This window comes from Notamacropus eugenii, chromosome 1 (assembly GCF_028372415.1).
Source record: "Notamacropus eugenii isolate mMacEug1 chromosome 1, mMacEug1.pri_v2, whole genome shotgun sequence".
Classification (NCBI taxonomy): Eukaryota; Metazoa; Chordata; class Mammalia; order Diprotodontia; family Macropodidae; genus Notamacropus; species Notamacropus eugenii.
Window position 1 is genome coordinate 344640728 of NC_092872.1, and position 21613 is coordinate 344662340.

The window sequence follows — 21613 nt, forward strand, 5'->3', positions numbered from 1 at the left end:
ATGGAGATTCTCGCACTTTGCATCTCAGTTGTTTTGTTCCCTGGAGATTTTAACAAAATACTTAGAGGGAGAAAGAGGTTTTGGCACTAGTGGTATAAAGAAAACTTTGAATTTGTGTTTCACACTTTACAAAAACGCCCTCGTGCATCAGTTTTTATTATCTTCATTTGACAGATTCAGAAACTGAAAATGGAGAACTGACTTTTCCAGACTCACACAGTTAATTAGTGACCAAGTGATTCGTGACTAATTAGTGACCAGAACAAAGTTCTAATAATCAACCTGGGTAGTGGCCTGTACTTCATAAACTTGTAACTTTCTGACTTTTAAGGAAGTGTCATATTTTGTCACTTTCATTCTCCCCTTAGAACAGAAGGTAGTCATTTCTTAATGCTAAACCTCAGCTGGGGAAACTTGATATATGTCCTATTTCTTTCTGGGTACCCCTCCCCACCAGCCTGCAGCTGCTGCTGCTTCCTCTGGTTCTAGCAGATGCATACTAGCTACAGTATCCTAAGCAGCCTTGCATTTTATTCAGGAAAAAATTGTTTTGTTCTTCCAAATTGAACTTTTTTAATAAAGGAAGGATTTAGACTGAATATGACCCCAGTTTTCAAAGGCTGCTTTTCCAGCCATCAGGGCCCAAGCTCTGACAAGTTCTAAAGTATTTGATTCTAATCCTATTGAAAAACTTTGTTTCTGTCATACAAGGACATGACCAAGTTGTTTAAAAAAAATTCTCTTTTAACTTCTTTGGCTATTTGTCCTAGCATTATATTAAAACAACAACCAATACAGAACTGGTGCACACACATGGGCACCCAAAGCGGAAGATGGGTAGGCCCCTCCCTCCTGTTCCCAACCTCCTTCCTTTCCACCATGGTCCCTAAACAAGGCAATTTAGGAGGTTATCAGTCACCTCTGTGATTCTGAATCTTACGTGACTTTCTGATGCCCAGGGATCATCCATTGACTTTAGAGATCATCTGACCCAACTTCCTCATTTCAGAGAAAAAAATGGAGGTTTTTATGAGTCTTCAGTCAGATCATAGCTCATGGAGGTAAATTCCTTAGTTTCTGATCTTGTCTGAGAAATAAAACTTCCCTTGATGTCAATTTTTAATGCATTATTATTTTATTTTTTATCAATTTGACTTCCAAATTTATATCCCCTCTCACTGTCTTATCAACTGAGCCATCCCTTGTAACAAAAAATTTTTTTAATGGGGGGGGGGGGTTAATTAAGCAAAAATAACCAGCCCACCAAGCAAACCTGACAGTAAATGCAATTCTCCACACCCATAGTGTCCCATTTCTACAGAGAAGGGAGGGAGATATATTTTGTTATCTCCTGGTAGATCCCCAGATTGGTCATTATAATTAGGCAGTATTCAGTTTCAGGGATATTTTTGTTCTATTGACATTTTTGGAATCATTGTGTATCTTGTTTTCCTGGTTCTACTTACTTCAGTTCAAACAAGTCTTGATGCTCTCTTAGTCCCTTTGAAAGCCCTGACATTTCCATAACCTGATGCTCTCTGTGTGTATGTGTGTGTGTTGCATTGTGTTTTTAAGGTTCGGCAGAAAGATCATCCTCTTTGTGACTATGGCTGTACAGACAGGCTTCAGTTTCCTGCAGATCTTCTCCATCAACTGGGAGATGTTCACTGTGCTGTTTGTCATCGTGGGCATGGGCCAGATCTCCAACTACGTAGTGGCTTTCATATTAGGTAGGCTGGTCTAGAGAGATGGCAAGAAGGGTCATGTGTTTCTCTTCTCCCTTCTTCCCCTTTTCTTCCTCCTCTGTTATCACTTGCTTAATTCTTCCCAATCACTTTCACAAAGGGTAAGACAAAAAGGTAAAAGAGCAGAGCCTCAACCCTCTAGAAAACTATAAGAAAGATTCCTTCTGATGAATGGACAGAAGAAGTTCCACTCAGCAGATAAGGGATCTCTGTCATTCACTACGTTCTACAGCTTAAAAGTTTAGACCAAACATACATTTTGTTATCAGCAATGGAAGCTACAGAGAGAATTTTTTGTTCCAACCATAGAAAGCAGAAGAAATCAGGGGGAAGGAAAAGGCTTTATTTTGAGGATAAATGGAGCCCATTATCAATAACACACTTTATTATATTGAACTTAGACAGGCCACAGATCAAATTTTGTTACTAGACATGAAGCCACAAAAAGAAGTTTTTGTTCCAATCATAGAAGGTGGAAGAGATCAGGGGGAATAAAAAGACTTTATTTTGAGGATAAATGGAGCCCCATCATCAATAATACAGTTTATTATATTGAACTTGGACAGGCCACAGATCAGATGACCTCTCTGAATCATCATTGTTACACAAGTCAAATCTGCTAAAAGTTGGAGGTCAGGAACACTAATATTAGCACTATACTTACACATCAATCTTAAAAGTAGTCCTGCTACTTTTTTTAATGTAAATTCTCAAATTGTGGGATGTATTTAAATGCTATGAATTGATAGTCTCAGCTGAGAGACCAGTCTATTTATGTCTTGTTGCTAAGAAGCAAAGAAAGCGCCTGAGGGATTCATGAGACCACCTGATGTTGCTCTACGACTCGTCCTCTCTAACATCCTCTTCCTCATCGCCCAGTTCTTAAATGCCAGAGACAGGGCATTTAAGATAGGGCATTCCTTCAGGAAAGGGCCCAATGGTAGAGTTGTGGTAGGATCCAAAACAGCTCCTTGCTTTAGTTCTTCCACATAGAGGGCAGTCTTTTGCAATACTAAAGTTTAGTCAGTTTTTCTAGAGGGTTAATTTTGTCAAAGAATGACTCAAACATTGAGCTATTAAAATGCTATTCATTAACTTTACTGTTTTAAACCTATTATCCATCCTCACTGGGCACCTTATTAATTCTTAAATTCATTGCTGTCTTTTTCATATCACCTTCATTTCTAAGCATACCTCCCCTTTACCTTATCTAGAGAATAAAAAAGAAAGGTTAAAGAGGGATGAGAAAGGAACCCATGCAACAAAAATTCCCAATATATCAAAAGAGTCTGAATAAGTGTATGCAATGCCCCACCATGAGTTCCCCACCATGGAAAAGAAGGAAGGGAAATGTATTTTCTCATTTCCTCTCTGAGACCAATCTCAGTCATTATAATTACACAAGTTTTAAATTTAAAGGTGGTTATTTTTTTTGTTTTATTTCTAGTTACGTTGTTGTAGTATAGTCACCAGATACTTTTAACATTATCTTTCATTAAAATTGTTGTTCAGGGAGAAAAAATTCTTCATTTTAAATATATCTTCCCCATCTCAGGACTTTCCACTGGGTTTTAAGTCACACAACAGCCTTTAATCAGCTTTCACTTACATGAAGAAAGTTCTGACTTGTTAAAAAGAAAATATAACAAGTCAATAAGCTTGAACTTGGACAGAATAATTGATCTTGAACATTAACCATCCTTCCTCCCAGAGATCGTTAAACCCAGATGATTCTTGTCTGATATGTTTTCTTTGAAGTAAGCATATTTACAACCTCTGTTTAGTGACCAACTAGATATCACGCTCAAATTCCATTCCTTCAATCATTGATGAAGTGACTTGAACTCCAGGCACTGAGAAGGTTCATGAGTCATAGTGCCAGAAAAGAAGCAAGGAAGAGAGAAGATGGGACAGATAATAGATAGGAGGGGTGTACTGAAGGGGATTGTCTGACCCTAAGAGAATCCAGTAGTGTTAAGCATACTTTCTCCTTTGTCTGACCATCTAGCCAGATACTGTCTTCATTAAGAACTGACAGACATAAGTAAATTTTGCCCATGAGCTGAAGGGGTCACAGGTCAGGGTCACTGCAGGGTCACAATAGACAGTTCTCTCCTAGAACCATCAGGTCAGGAGTGACAGCATTGAACTGGTTCTGAAGGCTAGAACAGTCTTTTACAACTTTCAGGCATACAGATAAAACACTTTGCAACAGTCACTGCAAAAAAAACTAAATAAAATTTCAGTAAGTTCATAGGAGGGCAATTTTTATTTTGGATGAAATTTGGGGAGAGGCATTTTAAAAATAATTACATCAGAAACAAAAACTTAAATATGTTACAATGCTATAGGAAAGCCCATAGACCACTTGAAGGATTTGCTTTTGTCAGGCTATGATTTTGTTTGGACTTGGTGGACATAATTAAGTCCTAGGCAACAGGTTTGATTCCCATCTGGCTCAGTGGACTTTGTTCTGTCCTCAGGCTATAGATCAACTCTTAAACCTGGCCCCAGAATTACCCTAGGATAATTCTCCTATCTCTAGTTCCAAAGTCCCCCCATAACTCTGGCCAGACAAACATGTGCCATTGACCATAAGGAAGGCTGTTTGAAATAGTATGAATATCTCAAGTCACCCTGGGGCCATTGATGGGGACCTAGCTCAGGGGGAGGACTTATCAAAAGGGAGTCAAGAATATCACTTTTGTATGCAGAAGCCAAAGCAAGGCTTCCAAAGTGATTCCCACCTCATCTCACACAAGAAAGACCTGGACCTGCAATTGCTAATCTCTCCAGTTATTTTGGAAATCCCTATAGTGAAAAATTCAGTAGAGACATAATAGTCATCAAAATATCAAGGATTCTTGCACACAACCAAGCATGTAAAGAAGGAACAGAAGACATCATTCAGTCTAGGCTCTTGCCTCCAGGAATGACTTCATATTGATCAACCCCTAAACTCTCCAAGAGCAGTGGGTGTCTTTCTAGAAGTGGCCGGCCCTTCCTTGCACCTTTAGTAGACTGTCTTGGGAGGTATCCTTGTGTTTCCCTTGTCATAGAATCAATGTTTCTTTTTCTTCCATGGAGGAATAGGATGAGGAATCACTGGTCTTTAAGGTAACACTTCACTTGCTGAAAATTTGAACATCTCTTTATAGACCTCCCTTCTCTACCATTATGCTCAAACTTTCCTCAAAAATCTGATCTCCCTTTCATCATCTTTATCCAAGTCCTGTCAAAGTCCCTGTCCTCCTTAGGTCTACTTGCATGCTTCATTCCTTTATCAGTTCATTCAACAAGTACCTTAAGCACCTATTTTGTGTCAGGCATTGTGCTAGGCATGGGGGTTACAAAGCCATCAATGAAACAGTCCCTGACTGACATTATGTTGTGGGCAACATCAGAAAGACATTCAAGTGAATGTGTGCTATATGCAAAGTCGATGCTAAGTAATTTGGGGAGGGGTTACTAGTAATGGAGAGATAAGTAAAGACCTTTGTAAGAAGAGGTGGTATCTAAGCTGAACTTGGAAGGATATTAGGGATTTTGCTCACTGTTGTTGTTCAGTCATTTTTTCAGTCACATCCAACTCTTAGTAACCTCATTTGGGGTTTTCTTGGCAAAGATACTGGAGTGGTTTGCTGTTTCCTTCTTCAGCTCATTTTACAGATGAGAAAACTGAGGCAGAGTTAAGTGATTTGCCCAGGGTCACACAGCTAGTAAGTCTCTGAAATCATATTTTAGGAGATGAATCTTCCTAATGTTAAATTCTGTCCACTGTGCCACTTACCTGCCCACTCTTTGCGTAAAATGAGGCTGGTGACCTTTCATAGCCCTCCCTCACTCAAATCAAAGTCATGGTCCTCTTCGAGAACAAAGGACAAACACAAGATATATAGAATTAATTAATAGGGATGCTGATGATACCAGTCTCATGACTGACTTTTGTGGTACTATATTGCCTCTGGTGAAACCAACCACTGATGGGAACCCTACCTTAGAGTAAGTGAGTTTAGGCTTCTGTCTATCTTTCTAGCTGTGGATAAAACTGGGCTGAAATGCAATAAGAATTGCAGCTAGATAGCCTGTCATTGATCCTCTTATTGATGTGGACAATCGTCAAAAAAGGACATTTTAGAAACATATATAATATAGAACAGAAACTCTGCCTGGGGTTATTTGACTTGTGTTTCTTTTTTTTTTAATTCTATGTTCAGCTTTGAGAGATTCTTTGGCTTATTACTATGGATTAAGTCTAAATTTGACTTGGTCCAGTAGGTTCAAGGTTTCATTTGTTTGTTTTAGCACTTGTGAACCAAAAAGAAAATGGTAGCCAAGGAAGGCAATAGGCAGAAATGAGGAGGGAGAACATTCTAGACATGGGGGACAGCCGGAGAAAGTGTCAGGAGTCTAGAGATGGGGTTTCTTGTTCATGGAACAGCAAGAAGACAAATATTACTGGATCAAAGAGTGTGTGGCAGACAATAAGGTATAAAAAGACAGGAAAGATAGGAACAGACTAGATTATGAAGGTCTTTGAATGCCAAACAGAGAATTTTACATTTGATCCTGAAGCCAATTGGGACCGGTAGAGTTTACTGAGGAGGGGGATGACATAGTCAGACCTGCACTTTAGGAAAGTCACTTTGGTGACTGAATGGAGGATGTATTGGAGCAGGGAGAGACTTGAGGGCAGGGGGACCCACCAGCAGGTTATTGCCATAATTCAGGTTTGAGGGGATGAGGATCTATACCAGAGTAGTGACAGTGTCAGAGGAGAGGATGTCGCCAAGAGGTGTGGCACAGGTGAAATTGACAAGGCCTTGGCAACAGATTGGATATGGGGGATAGTGATAGTGAGAAATTGAAGATGATACCTAGGGACTGTGAGGATGGGGTTGCCCTCAACAGAAATGGAAAGATAGGAGTTTGGAAGGAAAGATGAGTTTGAACATGCTGAGTTTAAGATGTCTTCTCATCATCTAGTTCAAAATGTCCAAAAGACAGTTGAAGATAAAAGATTGGAGAAGTTAGGGTGGGGTAGATAGATTTGAGAGTCATCAGCTGACAAAGAAGTTGCTGAAATCAATGCAAACTGACCACTTGATAGAAAACAAGGCACCCTCTGATTGAATGGACTTCTAAAGAGACACATTGAATTTCTACATTCCTAGGCAACATATTTATTTGTTTGTTTATTTGCTCATTTTTAGTTTACAACGTTAGGTTCCACAAGCATTTGAGTTCCAAATTTTCTCCCCATCCCTCCCTTGTCACCCCGCCTCCCTCCCCAAGATGGCATGCAATCCAATATAGGCTCTACATGTACATTCACATAAACATATTTTCACATTAATCATGTTACAAAGAAGAATTAGAACCAATGGAATGAAACGAGAAAGAAGAAACCAAACAAAAAAGAGAGCCAATAGTATGCTTCCATCTGCATTCAGATTCCATAATTCTTTCTCTGGTGGTAGAGAGCATTTTCCATCATGAGTCCTTTGGAGTTATCTTAGAACCTTGCTTTGCTGAGAAGAGCCAAATCTATCAAAGTTAGTCACTGCACAATGTGGCTGTAATCCTGTACAGTGTTCTCCTGGTTGTTATTTCCCTCACTCAGCATCAGTTCATATAAGTCTTTCCAGGCTTTTCTGAAGTCTGCCTGCTCATCATTTCTTATAGCACAATTGTATTCCATTACATTCATATGTTACAGCTTGTTCAGCCATTCCCCAATTGATGGGCATCCCCTCAATTTCCAGTTCTTGGCCACCACAAAAAGAGCTGCTATAAATATTTTTGTATATGTGGATCCTTTTCCCATTTGTATGATCTCTTTGGGAGATAGTGATATTGCTAGAAGGGTATGCACATTTTTATGGGTATACGCAATTCCAAATTGCTTTCCAAAATGACTGGATCAGTTCACAACTCCACCAACAATGTATTAGTGTTCCAATTTTCCCACATCTTCTCCAACATTTATAATTTTCCTGTTTTGTCATGTTAGCCAATCTGACAGTTGTGATGTGGTACCTAAGACTTGTTCTGATTTACATTTCTCTAATCAATAGTGATTTACAGAATTTTTTCACATGACTAAAGATATTTTTAATTTCTTCCTTTGAAAACTTGACAGACAGCTTTTTGTTAGGTCAGTGTCAACTACCTGTGATTTTGTGGGTGTGGGAACTCCCCCCCACTGAAAGATTACAATCTACTTATAACTTATTATTTCAGGGAGTTGCCTGAGATGCAGAAAGACTAAATCACTTGTCAATGGTCACACATCTAGGAAGGGTTGTAGTTAGGATTTGTACCCACATCTTCCCCTCTCCAAGTTTTTGCACTTGCCAGACCACATCTCTAATTTATTTGTTAATTATCTGAAAATATTCTTAGCCTGAGGTCAAAGAACCAAATTTACTCTAACTGGTGTTATTGTTAAGTTGTTAAGTGACTCCATATAGGGTTTTCTTGGCAAAGATACTGGAGTGGTTTGCCATTTCCTTCTCCAGTAGATTAAGGCAAACAGAGGTTAAGTGACTTGCCCAGGGTCACACAGCTAGTAAGCATCTGAGGCCAGATTTGAAGTGAGATCTTCCTGACTCCAGGCCCAGTGGCCTATCACCATCTAGCTGTCCCTAACTGAGGTCAGTGAAAGTAAAAAGAAAAGTAAGGTTGGAAGGGAGAACATAGGAGCTGTATGTGTTTTTTTCTAGTGTTATTTCAGTTCAAGATCTAGCAAACTCAGACTTCTTCATTCTTGTCACTGTCACGATCACATTTATGAGTCAATACTAAAGACAGACTATTTGAGGAAATGATCATTTCCTAAGGAACCTAAGGGGAAAAAAAGTTTTCCCTAACAAAGACTATGAGAACAACTATGAGTAATGTTACAAGGAGATGATTAATAGTTTGTGAGAGAGGCGCCACATTTCTACTCAGAATGAAAAGAGAAAAGGACACAGTGAGACCCCAGAACCTGAATGACCATAGTCTCCCCAAGACCTCGGTAGTAGCAGAAAGGTCCAGGTCAATTCCTCTTGCAGGCCTAAGCCATTGAGATGTTTCCCCAAAGTAGTGAGAGTAGTTGCCTTTGGGTACCATATTGCCATGGAAGTGCTTTAGTGCTTATGATAATGGGATAGGATAATATCCCGTTTAAATATCACTTTAAAGTTTTCGAAGTGTTTCACATATGTTGTCTCATTTGATCCTCATAACAACCCTGAGAGATAGATGCTGTTATTTTCCAGATGAGAAAACTGAGACTGAGAGAGGTTAAGTGACTAGCTTAGGATCATACAGTTAAGTAAATCTCTGAAACAGGATTTGAACACAGACGTTTCCAAGTCAAAGTCCAGGACTCTACCCACTGCACTACTTGACCATCTCTATGGTAGAAGCCTCTCAGCCTTGCTGTGATTCCAGGATTAATCAGTTTGTTGTGACCTCTAATATACTCAGTTTCAAACATCTTTGTAAATAGAGAAACCAAGGTGTTTGGATATATTCGGAATATATTGGAATATACAAATATATTCCCTACTTACAACCTGTGTGACTCTGGTCAAATCATTTCCCCTCTGTCAGACTCGTCTGTAAAATGCTAAGGCTAAACCTGTAACAGGTCCCTGTCAGCTCTAAATCTATGATCCTACAATGCCATAATCCTCTATGTACACTTTATGTTGAGCATCAGAAAAGGAGAGATAAGCCCAGTTTGCATATTAATGAATTTACCAGGTAAAATCAGTCTCAACACTGGCTGCATCTGGGTTAGTGATAAGTGGGTGGAGTATTCACTAACAGACTGCTGCCTTTCTGCTGTATGGGATCCTTACTCCCACTCTCCAAGCAGCCTGGACTGCTTAAAACTGTTAAGAGGCTGCTGACAGCTTTTGTAAATGTCCTGGAGTCTTCTACTAACAAGGCTTTAATATTCTTGTTCTATGCACTCTACTGGAAAACTCCTTATTTCATGCCCTATTATTATTATGGGATTTGTGTTAATAGGTCTTCACGTCTGGAACAGAGAATGAGTGAGTGGTGAAGATTCTGGAAATTAGCTCTGCTGCTCATCTTAAGAAACCTCAGATCTCCTACCTCATCAACCCAAATGCTAAAGTTTAGCTACTGTTGGCACTCCTTAGGACAAAAGATTGTGCAACAGCGACTCCTAGCAACCTTTTTAAAAAATTGCTTCAGAGCTTGAGTTCTGCATTAAATAAAATATAGTCAAATAAGACTCAAAGATATACCGGAATTCAATTCCTGTCTCTGATACATACTGGCTTTGTGACCTGGGGCAAGTCACAATCTCTCTGTTCTAATTTGCAGAGAGGATGCCAGCCTCCTTTGGTAGAGTTCTCTTATTCAGGAATACTTCCTTATTCCAGTGGAACCACAGGTTCAGTCCCTACCTCTTTATTTAACTAAACATGTTTCTATCTCCAGACAGCCTTGTGTAGTAAATATAGACTGAGGGTTCTATGTGATTTTCAGTCCTCAGTCAAGTGTTGTCAGGTTCCTATAAAAGGTCATCAGAGAACCTGGAGTTATATTTGGACCGTTTGGCCAATACCGCTCATAAGAGTTTCTCATTGCAGAACTGGGGTATAATCAAAGGAGATTAATCAGGATGGGGGAAGGGAAGGGGAGGGAAAGGAATAATCATTTATACACTGTGTATATAATCATATATATATATACTGATGATCATTTATAATTATGTATCACAATGTAGTTTTATGTATACATAATAATCATTTACATCATATGTAATATAAATTACATTTATGTATATCATATATAATATAAATATAATTATATTACAATCATTTATAATTCTATAATATTTATGTACTGTGTATATAATCATATATTCTGATGATAATTTATAATTACATGTCATAATATAATTATATTTATTTTTATATAATGATAACTCTATCATATATAAGGTACACTTATCTATGTTGTATATAATATAAATATATACTTATAATATAATTCTATTATAGCAATCATTTCTAATTATATAATAACTTATAAGCTTCTATATGCCAAGTACTGTATTAAGCTCTTTTTAAAAAATATATCCATATATTATTATATATGCACATATGTGTAGATATACATACACAGATTTATCAATCACCTCATTTGATCCTCATAACACTCCAGGAAGATAGGGGTTATTATTATCCCCATTTTACAAGGAAACTGAGGCAGAGATTAAGTGACTTGCCCCCAGTCACACAGCTAGGAAGTGTCTGAAACCACATTTGAACTCAATTCTGCCTGACACCAAGTTGGCACTCTATCCACTGTGTCACCTAGCTGTCCTAGGAATAGGGATAGGGAGGAGACTCAATAATGTATTGTACGAAGACTGCTTAAAGGGCATTGGTGAGGTTTAGCCCTGAAACAAAAAGGGGGGGTTTTCAAGAGGACATGATTCCTGTCTTCAAATATTTTAAGGACTGCCAAATGAAAAAGGTTTTAGACTTATTCTCCTTGGCAAAGGAGGACATTAAGGGAGTTATTCATGGTCACACAGGTAGCAAATGGTATATTCTTCATCTCTAAAGGCTTATCTCTACTATCTTGTCATGGTAATGCTGTTGTGGGGAGGAGATTATGAGGTACTTAGAAAAAACAAAGCATTTAAAAAATATTATGCCTACTAAGCATAGAAATGCTTTGAGAAGTAGATTTGTTTTTGCTGATCTGTAGGCCTGAATTAGGCAGATGTGGCTGCTTCTTTAAAATGCTTTTTCTCTAGTGTCAATTTCATGGAATCTCATAGATCTTAGGGTTGGAAGGGGATCTACACAGTCCAACCTCCCACGACATTCAGGAATTCCCTCTATAATTCCTTAACAACTCATCTCTGCTAGCTCATTTCCAGTGAATGGTGCTCTTTCCTTTTGAAGAGGCCATCCATACCCACTTTCACATTAGGAAAGTAGGCTGTGCTCCAGGACTCCATCTCAGTCTTTCTTGGGAGTAGAGTTGACCCTCCCCTGGAGAAGGATGGGATTCATCAAAGTATTTGGAGGCAGCCTGGGAGTGTTGGGAATGGAGCAAATACGATAACGGTTTTTAGCCCTGACCTTAGCACTAACTTCTACAAAATGGCCTAACTCTGGGAACCGAGACATGAAACTCTCTCAGATCCTCCCCAGAAGAGATTTTTTCTAAATATTTAGACATTTTTTCTAGAATTTCCAAATCTAGAAAAATCACTAGAGATAAAAGATCCAGACGAGAGTACTCAGAGATGATTTGGAGTAAGAACATCCTTTGGTCACAAAGCTTTCCTAAAAGACAGAAGCATGATGGAAATGTACAAACAAGGAAGCTGCTGTGAGCCACAGCAAGCAAGGGCAAGCAGAGACCCCAGCTGGGGAGACAGAGTACCCCAACACTATTGTTCTGTTTACAAACAGCTGACCTATAACTACATAATATAGCCTGAAGCTCTATTACATATACTATGAAGATTAGATGTTTCTTCAATCCTCCCATCTTAATAAATGTTCTGCTATAAGCAGACATCCTTCAGAAGGTTGTAAAAATATTTCATAATAGTAGCTAACTTTTATATTATATGCTGGTCACCATGCTAAGCACTTTACATTATTATCTTATTTGCTCCTCACAACCACCTTGGGAGGTAGGTGCTATTATTATCCCTATTTTATAGATGAGGAAACTGAGGCAAACAGGGACAAAATAACTTATCCAGGATCAGAGAGCTAGTATCCAAAGACCTCAGTTCTCTTTATTGGACAAACTACTATGTGTCGCTAAATAATGAACAAAGCGTGGAAAATTAAATAATACTAATCATAACTACAGCTGGTTAGAGCTGCCTCCAGGAGCACAGGGACCAGAGGCATCAGAAGCATGTTGAAACTAGGTCTTCTGATTCCAAGTTTACCACTTCTGTCATGTGCAGAGCTGGCTAATGGCAAAGGTTTCTGAGTACCCATTTCCCTTCTCCTAGAGCATACTTCACGAGTGGTCTGTCTTCCTTAGAACGTGCAATTACAATGGTAATTTGTGTTGTATTGTAATCTCATTACAAGAACTATTTATATCATATATGTTACATTTATCTATATTGTATATAATATAAATATATACTTACATCATAATTCTATTATAGCAATCATTTCTAATTATATAATAATTATATGCTGCTATATGCCAAGTACTGTACTAAGCTCTTTTTAAAAATATGTCCACATATTATTATATATGCATATATATGTAGATATACATACACACATTTATCAGTCACCTCATTTGATCCTCATAACACTCCAGGAAGATAGGGGTTATTATTATCCCCATTTTACAAGGAAACTGAGGCAGAGATTAAGTGACTTGCCCCAGGTCACACAGCTAGGAAGTGTCTGAAACCATATTTGAAATATGGTTTGAAGGTAATGAAAAGAACACTTTGAGTTGATCTCTGATGAATGCTGAGAAACTCAGGCTGATGATCAGTTATAGTGGGGCCCACATTGGTGGGCGTGACTTTTGTCTTTGCAGCTCTAGCACCAAATAGAGCCCTGAATATACTTTAGTGTTTTGAGACTTAATGATTTCATCAGTGACATATGCCCTCCATTCACACAGGGCTGTTATTCCATAGCTGAAGATCTTTGTCAGTTGCTGTGGTTGGGGAGGAAAAAAAATTACCTGGTGCGCAGCTTTTGGGTGATGTCTCCCTGGACTTAGATGGGCTGGTCCTTGGACAACACTCAATGTCACTGAACCTGTATGCAGAGATCTACCCGAACATTGCAAACAGTGGATATTTTGTGTTTGCTGAAGTTACTTAAACTGGGATGAGAAAGAGTTCCTATAGGTTTGTATATGTAGGCCAGATCATAAGATCTTAGATTTTGAACTAACAAGGACTTCACCTAAATAAACAAACAAACAAATAAGGACCTCAGAGGCCATCCAATTTAATCTCCTCACTTTATGGATGAGGAAACTGGGCCATGGGAAGTTAAGCAAGCTCCTCCACATCCAACAGTTAGTAAGCCCCAGACACTTTCCTCTGAGTACCCTTCCTTCTCCTAGACTAAGCTGCTAAATTTCAAGTTGGAAGGAACCTTCTGGTCATCCAGGCCAACTTAGCATGTCCAAAGAGCTGAACTTTGAACCAGGGTCTTCTGATTCCAAATCCAGCCCTTTCTTCATTCTTAAGTGCTGCCTGTTTTATATCCAGTATATATGATGAGATTCCTTCAGTGGATTCTGTTGCTCTGTGATGTAGAAAGTAAAATTTTCTTTAGCCACAGCTTACTCCGATGCCTGTATTCCAGACATTAGCAACTACCCTTCCTTCTCTTTCAGTGTTTTGAAATATTTCTACCTATATAGGGACCAGTCTGTGCACAAAAACTCTGCAGGGGAGCTTTTCATTCTAAGTCCTAGAAAACCAAAGAAGAAAAGGAAAGGGTTTATATAAATTTATCCCCTCCCCTCAGTCTAGTTTTTTCCCCCTTCTAAATGCCATAGGGTTGGCAAGGTCACAATAACTCTTAGAAACGAAAACAAAAAGAATCTTCAACTCTTTTACTTCCCAATGGGTCAATATAATTTTATTGACTGTCTTGATTTTGGCTCAAATTCTTCTCATTTAGGCATGTAGAACAGTCTTAGAAATGCATGCTAAATACACACACACACACACACACACACACACACACACACACACACACACACCACCATTTTTCAAAACCTTACCAGGTTGCTCTGGCCTATTTTCCTAAGCCTTCTACCACATAGTAAAACAAGGCCCACTAATTGGGCACATGGTCTTGGAGCTTGGTTACCTCCAACAGATGAGTGGTTTCCTTCACTTTGAGGAAGGTCATCTCTGAGACACAGTAATGAGTTGTTTTTTTCTAGTCCATTTTACTGATGCCTTTTTTTAGTATCATAGTCATTTCTACACCTTCTCTCCCCCCACAGCTTAAACCTTCCAAAACACTTACCACAATGGCCACCCCTAACCATGCGTGCACCATTCTGTGTGAGTCAGGCCCATTTTTTGTCTTTAGTATCTCATGAGAACCTTCTCCTAAACTACAAGGTGGGAGACACACTAAACTATTTCTTCACTAGAATTTGATGTGTATCCCCAAGGAAATACGTCCTTCTTGCTTAAGAATGTCATTAGCTTGAACTCTAACTTCCATGACAAAATTGGATGATATTGTGATGAGCAAATATTAAAATAAAGTGAGTTACAATGCTAATACTCCTCCCTTGTTTTGAACAGGAACAGAGATACTTGGCAAATCAGTTCGTATTATATTCTCTACATTAGGAGTTTGCATATTTTTTGCAATTGGCTACATGTTGCTGCCACTGTTTGCTTACTTCATCAGAGACTGGCGGATGTTGCTACTGGCTCTGACGGTGCCGGGGGTGCTGTGTGTCCCGCTGTGGTGGTGAGTGAGACCATGTTCACAGGCATTCCCTTCCAGAGGGGCACATCTGGAGCTACAATTTTTAAGATCAACAGTTGGGTTGAAATGTTACTTTGCTTCAAGCTTTTTTTTTTTTTTTTTTTTGGCTTGGTGCCTTCTAAGAGCAATGGCCCTTCTGCTTTGGGATCGGTTACACCACATGTTCCATCTCACTGATATGTGTGGTGGCTGTGGTTAGGATCCTCCATGACTGCTTGAATGTGCCACTTTCAGAGTGGAATCTTAACCTGCAGCCATCCTTTCTGTTGCCTGTTTGTTTTTCTCTTTCATGTGCTATTAACTTCCCTTTCCACTTTGGCCTTCCTTTAGAAAGTCTGTTTTCTGTTTATGAAAACATATGAAGTCCTTCAACTTTTCTATGATAAGACTTTCCCTACAATGTTTTAAGATGTGTTTGCTTATCTTCATAGAACTGCAGGCAGAAAGAGGGAGATAAACAGACAGAGACAGAGATAGAGGGACAATAAGAGAGATAGAAGGATTTTTTTTAAAGAGAAATAACAATTTCTAGTCAGGTCTTTTTACAATTCATCTGTGTCTTGTTCTCTCTCAAAATAGTATTAGAGTTTGAAAAATGACCCAAAGTATTGGTGAAATAGAATTCACTTTAAAGGAGGAGTGGGGGCCCAGGATACAGCAGTGAATTTAATAGTTGCCTCTGCCTATTTTGACATTTGAGGGAGACAGGGAAATGAAAGATAGCTTTTTAATCCAACTTCCTTGGAGCACTGAGTTTGGTCAATGGTTTTGATGTGACTTTTGTGGTTTTGCTTCTTTTATTTTCCACATTGAAGCAGGAAGAGAAAGCACCCTGTCTTTTATGAGGGATTTTTTAAAATCCATTAAATTCCCTTATAATTACTCTTGGTTTGGCTACAGCCCAACCTCCCATCAATAACTCTGGAAAGCTGCCTTTGTTGGGCTATGAGACTTTCTTATTCAGCACCATGAAAACCTCTGTCATCAGTTTTTTCAAGGCTTAATATTTTCTCTAGGCCTAAAGTTGGCATGATCTTTGGTCTTGTTTTGAGCTATAAAAGCCTTTTCACCTTTCACTGGAATGTGCATTATCTGATTATAGCATGAAGACATATTCATTTAATGAGATACCTTTTCCTTCGATGTGCCACAGTTGTAAATGTGGTCTGGCCCATTCTTTGCCTTCTAGAAAAGCTGCTTTCTTGATACAACCTATGAGTGCCTTCATAACTTATCAGACTGATGGATCACCAATATAAATTTAGTGTGTGGGATATTTCCCTCTTGATTTTTGCCAATGATATTTCCCCTTCCATGTCTCTTACAAAGTTTGAAATGGTGTCTGATAGAGCATAGAAATAAGTCCAACTCAACTGACCCCTTCTTATTCTGAATTCAAGAGCCAGACTTCATGCTTACTGAACAAACTTCATGAGTACCACTCAGATCAGAAGACAGTCAACTGAATCAACAGGGCAGGTCACAGCGACTTTACACCCACTTCCTTATAAAGCAGTTCTGCCGAAGGGAAATTATCCTGGATCCACAATGGCATGTGGATGTCCCAGAGAAGCCCCATCCAGACAGACTCTTCTTTACATCCCACGTTCCCACTGGCTGATTTTGCTGAGTAGGTCCCATTGTAAGAGATCCAAGAGTACCAAGAAATACAAGAAGATACAAGATACAAGAAGAAATACCTCCTTAATCATTCTTCCTTCAGACCAGGAACCTCTAGGTCTCTCTCTTCTCTCTCAAGCATGTTAGAACTCTAAAAAACAACCTCTTATCAGCCTTGTAGTTAAGGCTAACCTTATAACTTGAAATGTCTTTGGGGGTGGGGAATTGGGGTGGGGAATCAAGCTTTTCAGAGAGTTTAGAGCTAGAAGTGACCTTTACAGGTCACCCTGTCTAAACCCTTAATTTCACAGACGAAGGAAAGGGAATGGGTGTTTGTTAAGTGCCTACTATGTGCCAGGCATTGTACTAAGGACACACAAATATTATCTCACTTGATCAGCACAATAACCCTGTCAGAATTAGGAGCTAGTATGATCGTCATTTTAGAGTTGGGGAAACTGAGGCAGACAGTTGCCTGTTTACCCTGGGTCACACAGCTGGCAACTGGATGAGATCAGATTTGAACTCAGGTCTTTCTGACTTCAGGCCCAGCATTCCATCCACTGCACCACCTAGCTTCCTGAGATGAAGAAACTGAGACCCAGACAGGGGCTTAGGTAACAAAGAATTAGGAGTCAAATCCATGTGGCCCAAGCCTGAACCAGTCAGAAAATCCCCAACTTGTTTTAAGCCCTGCAGCTATATTTCACAGGATCCAGTCAAAGAGAAACTATTTTACTTTTGTTATTTAAAACCTATAAAGCCTTTTCTCCTACTTACTGATTGGCAAACTAGCCCACAAGGCTAGAACATAGATAAGGAGAGTGCTGCCTTTTGCTTCCATCTGCTTGTAGCATAAAAGCCTTTTCACCTTCCACTGGAATGTGCATTATTTAGTCTAGACCTTAAAGGTTGGCATAAAAGGCTGAGTGTAAAAGCCAAGCAATGTGACTGATCTATATGGTGAAGGCAAGATCCAAGAGAAAGGTGTCCCTGGTGAATTGACTAAGAGCAGTGCTAACATGCCATATACTTTGGCCAGATGTTGCCTTCTTAGGTCCCCTTGGCTGCAAGAGGTGTTTTCCTCTTAATTGCAAGTGTGAGCTGTGTGTGTGTGTGTGTGTGTGTGTGTGTTTTAGTGCGGAGAGGAAGGTGTTGTTTTGTTTTGCCTATGTAGGTTATAGATGCCAACATGAGACTGGCTAGATGTGGTTAACATGGAGACAAGAATAATATCTCCAGCATCTGCTCCCCCAATCCTTCTCCAGAGAAGACTTCCATTCCTGCCAGCAGGGTAGGCAGAAGGCTGGGGCCAGAGATTGACCACCCTGATCTCCTCAGAGATAGGGGATAGTAGGCTAGAATAATCTCTACCTGCTTCCTTTAATATTATTAGTCTGAGAAAAGTAATGTTTAGGTTTAAGCTATACTTCTGACCATTATCCCTTAATGAGACCCTCTTTAATATTTATTCTGGGATAAGATGTTGCTACTACTCTACTATATGAATAAGATCTTTGTGGTATGGAAGTTTCCAGTCAGTCCCCACCTTAACTTATGTCCACAAGTGCTTGGATTTCTGTGTGTACAACCCAATGGATGCATTCAGATTTACTGATCTCTCCTCGGTCACGAAAAGCCTACTTAACTTTCTCCAGTTTGTTTCACTGATGATCCTCCCAGCCTCGCCCTTGTTTTGACCAGAATCTACATAGCCTCATTCTTCCTTCTTGAGTTGGGTGCTGTTGAGCTGGGCTGCATTTGTAATGCTCCTTTCTGAATCCATCTTCTCATGGGGACCTTAGGTCATGCCAAGTGGGTGGAGGTAGATTGTGGTCTACCTGTTCAGTGTGGGACGCCTGAGACGGGGAAGCTGCTGGGCCAAGTGACATCAAGTGCCATAGTGCGTTGATGTTGGCTGGCAAGGGGAGAAAGTGACTGACACAGGGTAGGAGGCGACATCTTCCTTTTACTTAACAGAACAAGGGAACAAAAGAACAACCACTTATTAAGTACTGACTGTGTGCCAGACACTGTATTAAGCATTTTACAAGTGTTACTTCATTTACTTGTCACAACAACACTACGTTGCTGCTATATTATTATCCCCATCGTATAATTGAAGAAAGTGAGGCAGATAGAGAATAAGTCTGTTGCCCTGGGTCCCACAGTTAGTATAAGTCTGAGGCTGGATTTGGACTCAGGGGTTCCTGATTCCAAGGTCAGCGTTCTATTCAATATGCCCCCTGGCTGCCTAATGGCAGGCTAAAAACTGCTTTGGTTTAATGGAGAAACCCACCATTTTGTTTTTATCCCAAGTCCCTTAATAACTTGTCCTTGCCTTCACATACTATTTGTCTAGGGTTCCCCAGCTACAGGGGAAGTATGAGTATATAAACATGGTATGGGGCAGAAGCTCTATGGGGTATTACTCTATATAATGACAAGTATTTTCTCAAACCTATTTTGACGTACTACCTACCTCGAATCTCTTCTGATTCCAATCTGAGTCTGACAGTCTGAGAAACCCATCCTCATCAATGTTTCCCCCTTAAAAGCAAAATGTTGGTCTAAATAGCATATCCCTAGAGAGTCTTGGTCCTGCCCCAGTGCTGATGTTTGGCAGCAGGCAAATGCCACTGAGAAGACATGGAGCTGTTTCCACTTGTCTCATTGGCCTAACTGGGGAAAAGGCACAGGGATCCAGGCCATTACCTTGCTCCCCTACTACCCAGTGTTACAAAATCTTAGATCTGGAGCTATGAGGAGCCAACGAAGCTATCTACTTCAACTCCTTCATTTTACAGCTATGGAAACTCAGGGCCAGTGAGGTTAAGTCACTGGCCCAAAGTGACAAGATTATTGAGCCCAAGTTCAGGATTCGATGGATAGGGAGGGCTCACCAGCTCCACCTTTTTGTCTTAGCCCTCAGGCTCACTCATTCAGTCTCTGTCTCTTCCCAAAATACTTGCTGATGTCTCTCCTCCCCTTCTCACTCACACACTCTTCCTTCTGGACAGTCCCACTCTTCTCCCACTCACATACTTCCAGTCACATAGATGCCAGTGCTCCATCCTCTCTCCACCACCCCCAGGCCTCTGAAATGAATACCACCATCTAAAAGGTTCAATTCTAACTCTATCCCCTTAAATACATGTGTGTATTACTACAAGCTCAGGTGCAAGACTCCTCTTTTGCTTTTTAGCTTCCTAATATCCCCAACATCACATGCCATCCAATTGGATCCTTCAGATCCTACCTAGGGCTTTGTCCCAGGGCACCAAATTTAGACGTTAGTGACAACACTTGTATTCTCTGAACAATGTAGAAAGCAAAGACCTGAGCACCTGATTAATAAGAATCCTTAGTTAAAACCAGATGTTCCGCCATGGTGTGCTGAGGTGAGCCTTGTTTTGCCCTGTCCAACCCATTCCTGAGACTTTTCTTAAGTATATTATAAGTCTCTGTCCCACTCTTCCCTAGTCTTATCACACACTCATAGAGTTGTATCTCCCCTCCCAACAGAGGGCACACTTCATGTCAATTGCCCAAAATACAGTTTGTCATTTTTATTCCAGTACAAAAATTCCTAGATATGACTTTTTTTTGTTCTTTAATGAGTTCTGTGTAAGCTATAAGTTCCCTTTGTTAGGTGTACATCACACAGAACTCAGTACTGCCTTTGTTCTAATAGGTCTGAGGGTTAGTGCCTCTAACATTCAGAAGCATGCTCAAATTTGTATTGCCACGGAAAATATTAGGTTCCTTTGCACCATACTCTAGAGTTGAGAAAACGGTAGAGAGCAACCAGAACTGTTATAGAGCTGGGTGGAGAGCCCCATGGAGAAATTCTCAAAGCTACCTACTCACACCAAGTGATCTTGCCCAAACATAATTGATTCAGTCATCTGGGATCATGTGGCATTGGGCCCCTGCAAAAGGACAGGATATGTGTATATACGCATGCACACATATATACACATATGTGTAAGAATGTACATTATGTATGTGCATATATGTGTGTATACACATATATCTCATCTTCCCATGCCTCCATGTATGTGTGTATACATGCATATATATGTGTATACACACGTACTTATATATGTGTGTATTATGTATATGGGAACAAAATATTTGTATATATATTCATAAATATGTATAACACCATACATCACCAGGACCAGGATTTATGTTAGCTAAGCGCATTGGTCAAAATGTATTTCAGTGGCACAGCAGTTGTATGTGGAAGCTGACTAACTCAGCAGGGAGGGTTTGGGTAACTTATTCTATTTAATAATGTATAACAGCAGACCGATAGGCATTTGTTTACATGAGATCTTTTCAAGTTAGTCAATAAGCATTTATTAAGTACCTACTACGTTCCAGGCACTGTGCTAAGTTCTGGGGATAAAAAAAGGTAAAAGATAGTCTCTGCTCTCGAGGAGGAAGTCTTCATTCTCATGGAGGAAGACAATAAGTCATTTGCCTAGACTAGAGATAAGGAGGGGAGCTTGGACAAGGGATGGTTTGTAAGGTTATTATTTCTGGCCAATTCTCAATTAGGTCATCGCTAGTGCTGGGGATCCTAGTGATATCAGTGGGAAAACATCCCCAATACTTTTTTTAATAGAATTTAAATTTCCAGGGAAATCATACAGGAAAAAAAAAAAATCATGCTAGTTGGAAATGGAAAAGCTGAAAAATTCAGGTGCTGAAGTAAGAAAGGGAAAGAAT

At 39.7% G+C, this 21613-nt stretch overlaps 1 protein-coding gene across 3 annotated transcripts in view; it reads left to right on the forward strand.

The window, feature by feature from the left end:
- Positions 1-21613, forward strand: part of SLC22A4 (solute carrier family 22 member 4) — a 99074-nt gene that overhangs the window by 51189 nt on the left and 26272 nt on the right. For all 3 annotated transcript variants that reach the window (XM_072629999.1, XM_072629998.1, XM_072629997.1), the window contains exons 3-4: positions 1576-1730; positions 15067-15238. In XM_072629999.1, coding sequence (XP_072486100.1) covers positions 1576-1730; positions 15067-15238 — 327 coding nt within the window. The remainder of the gene's footprint in view (positions 1-1575; positions 1731-15066; positions 15239-21613) is intronic.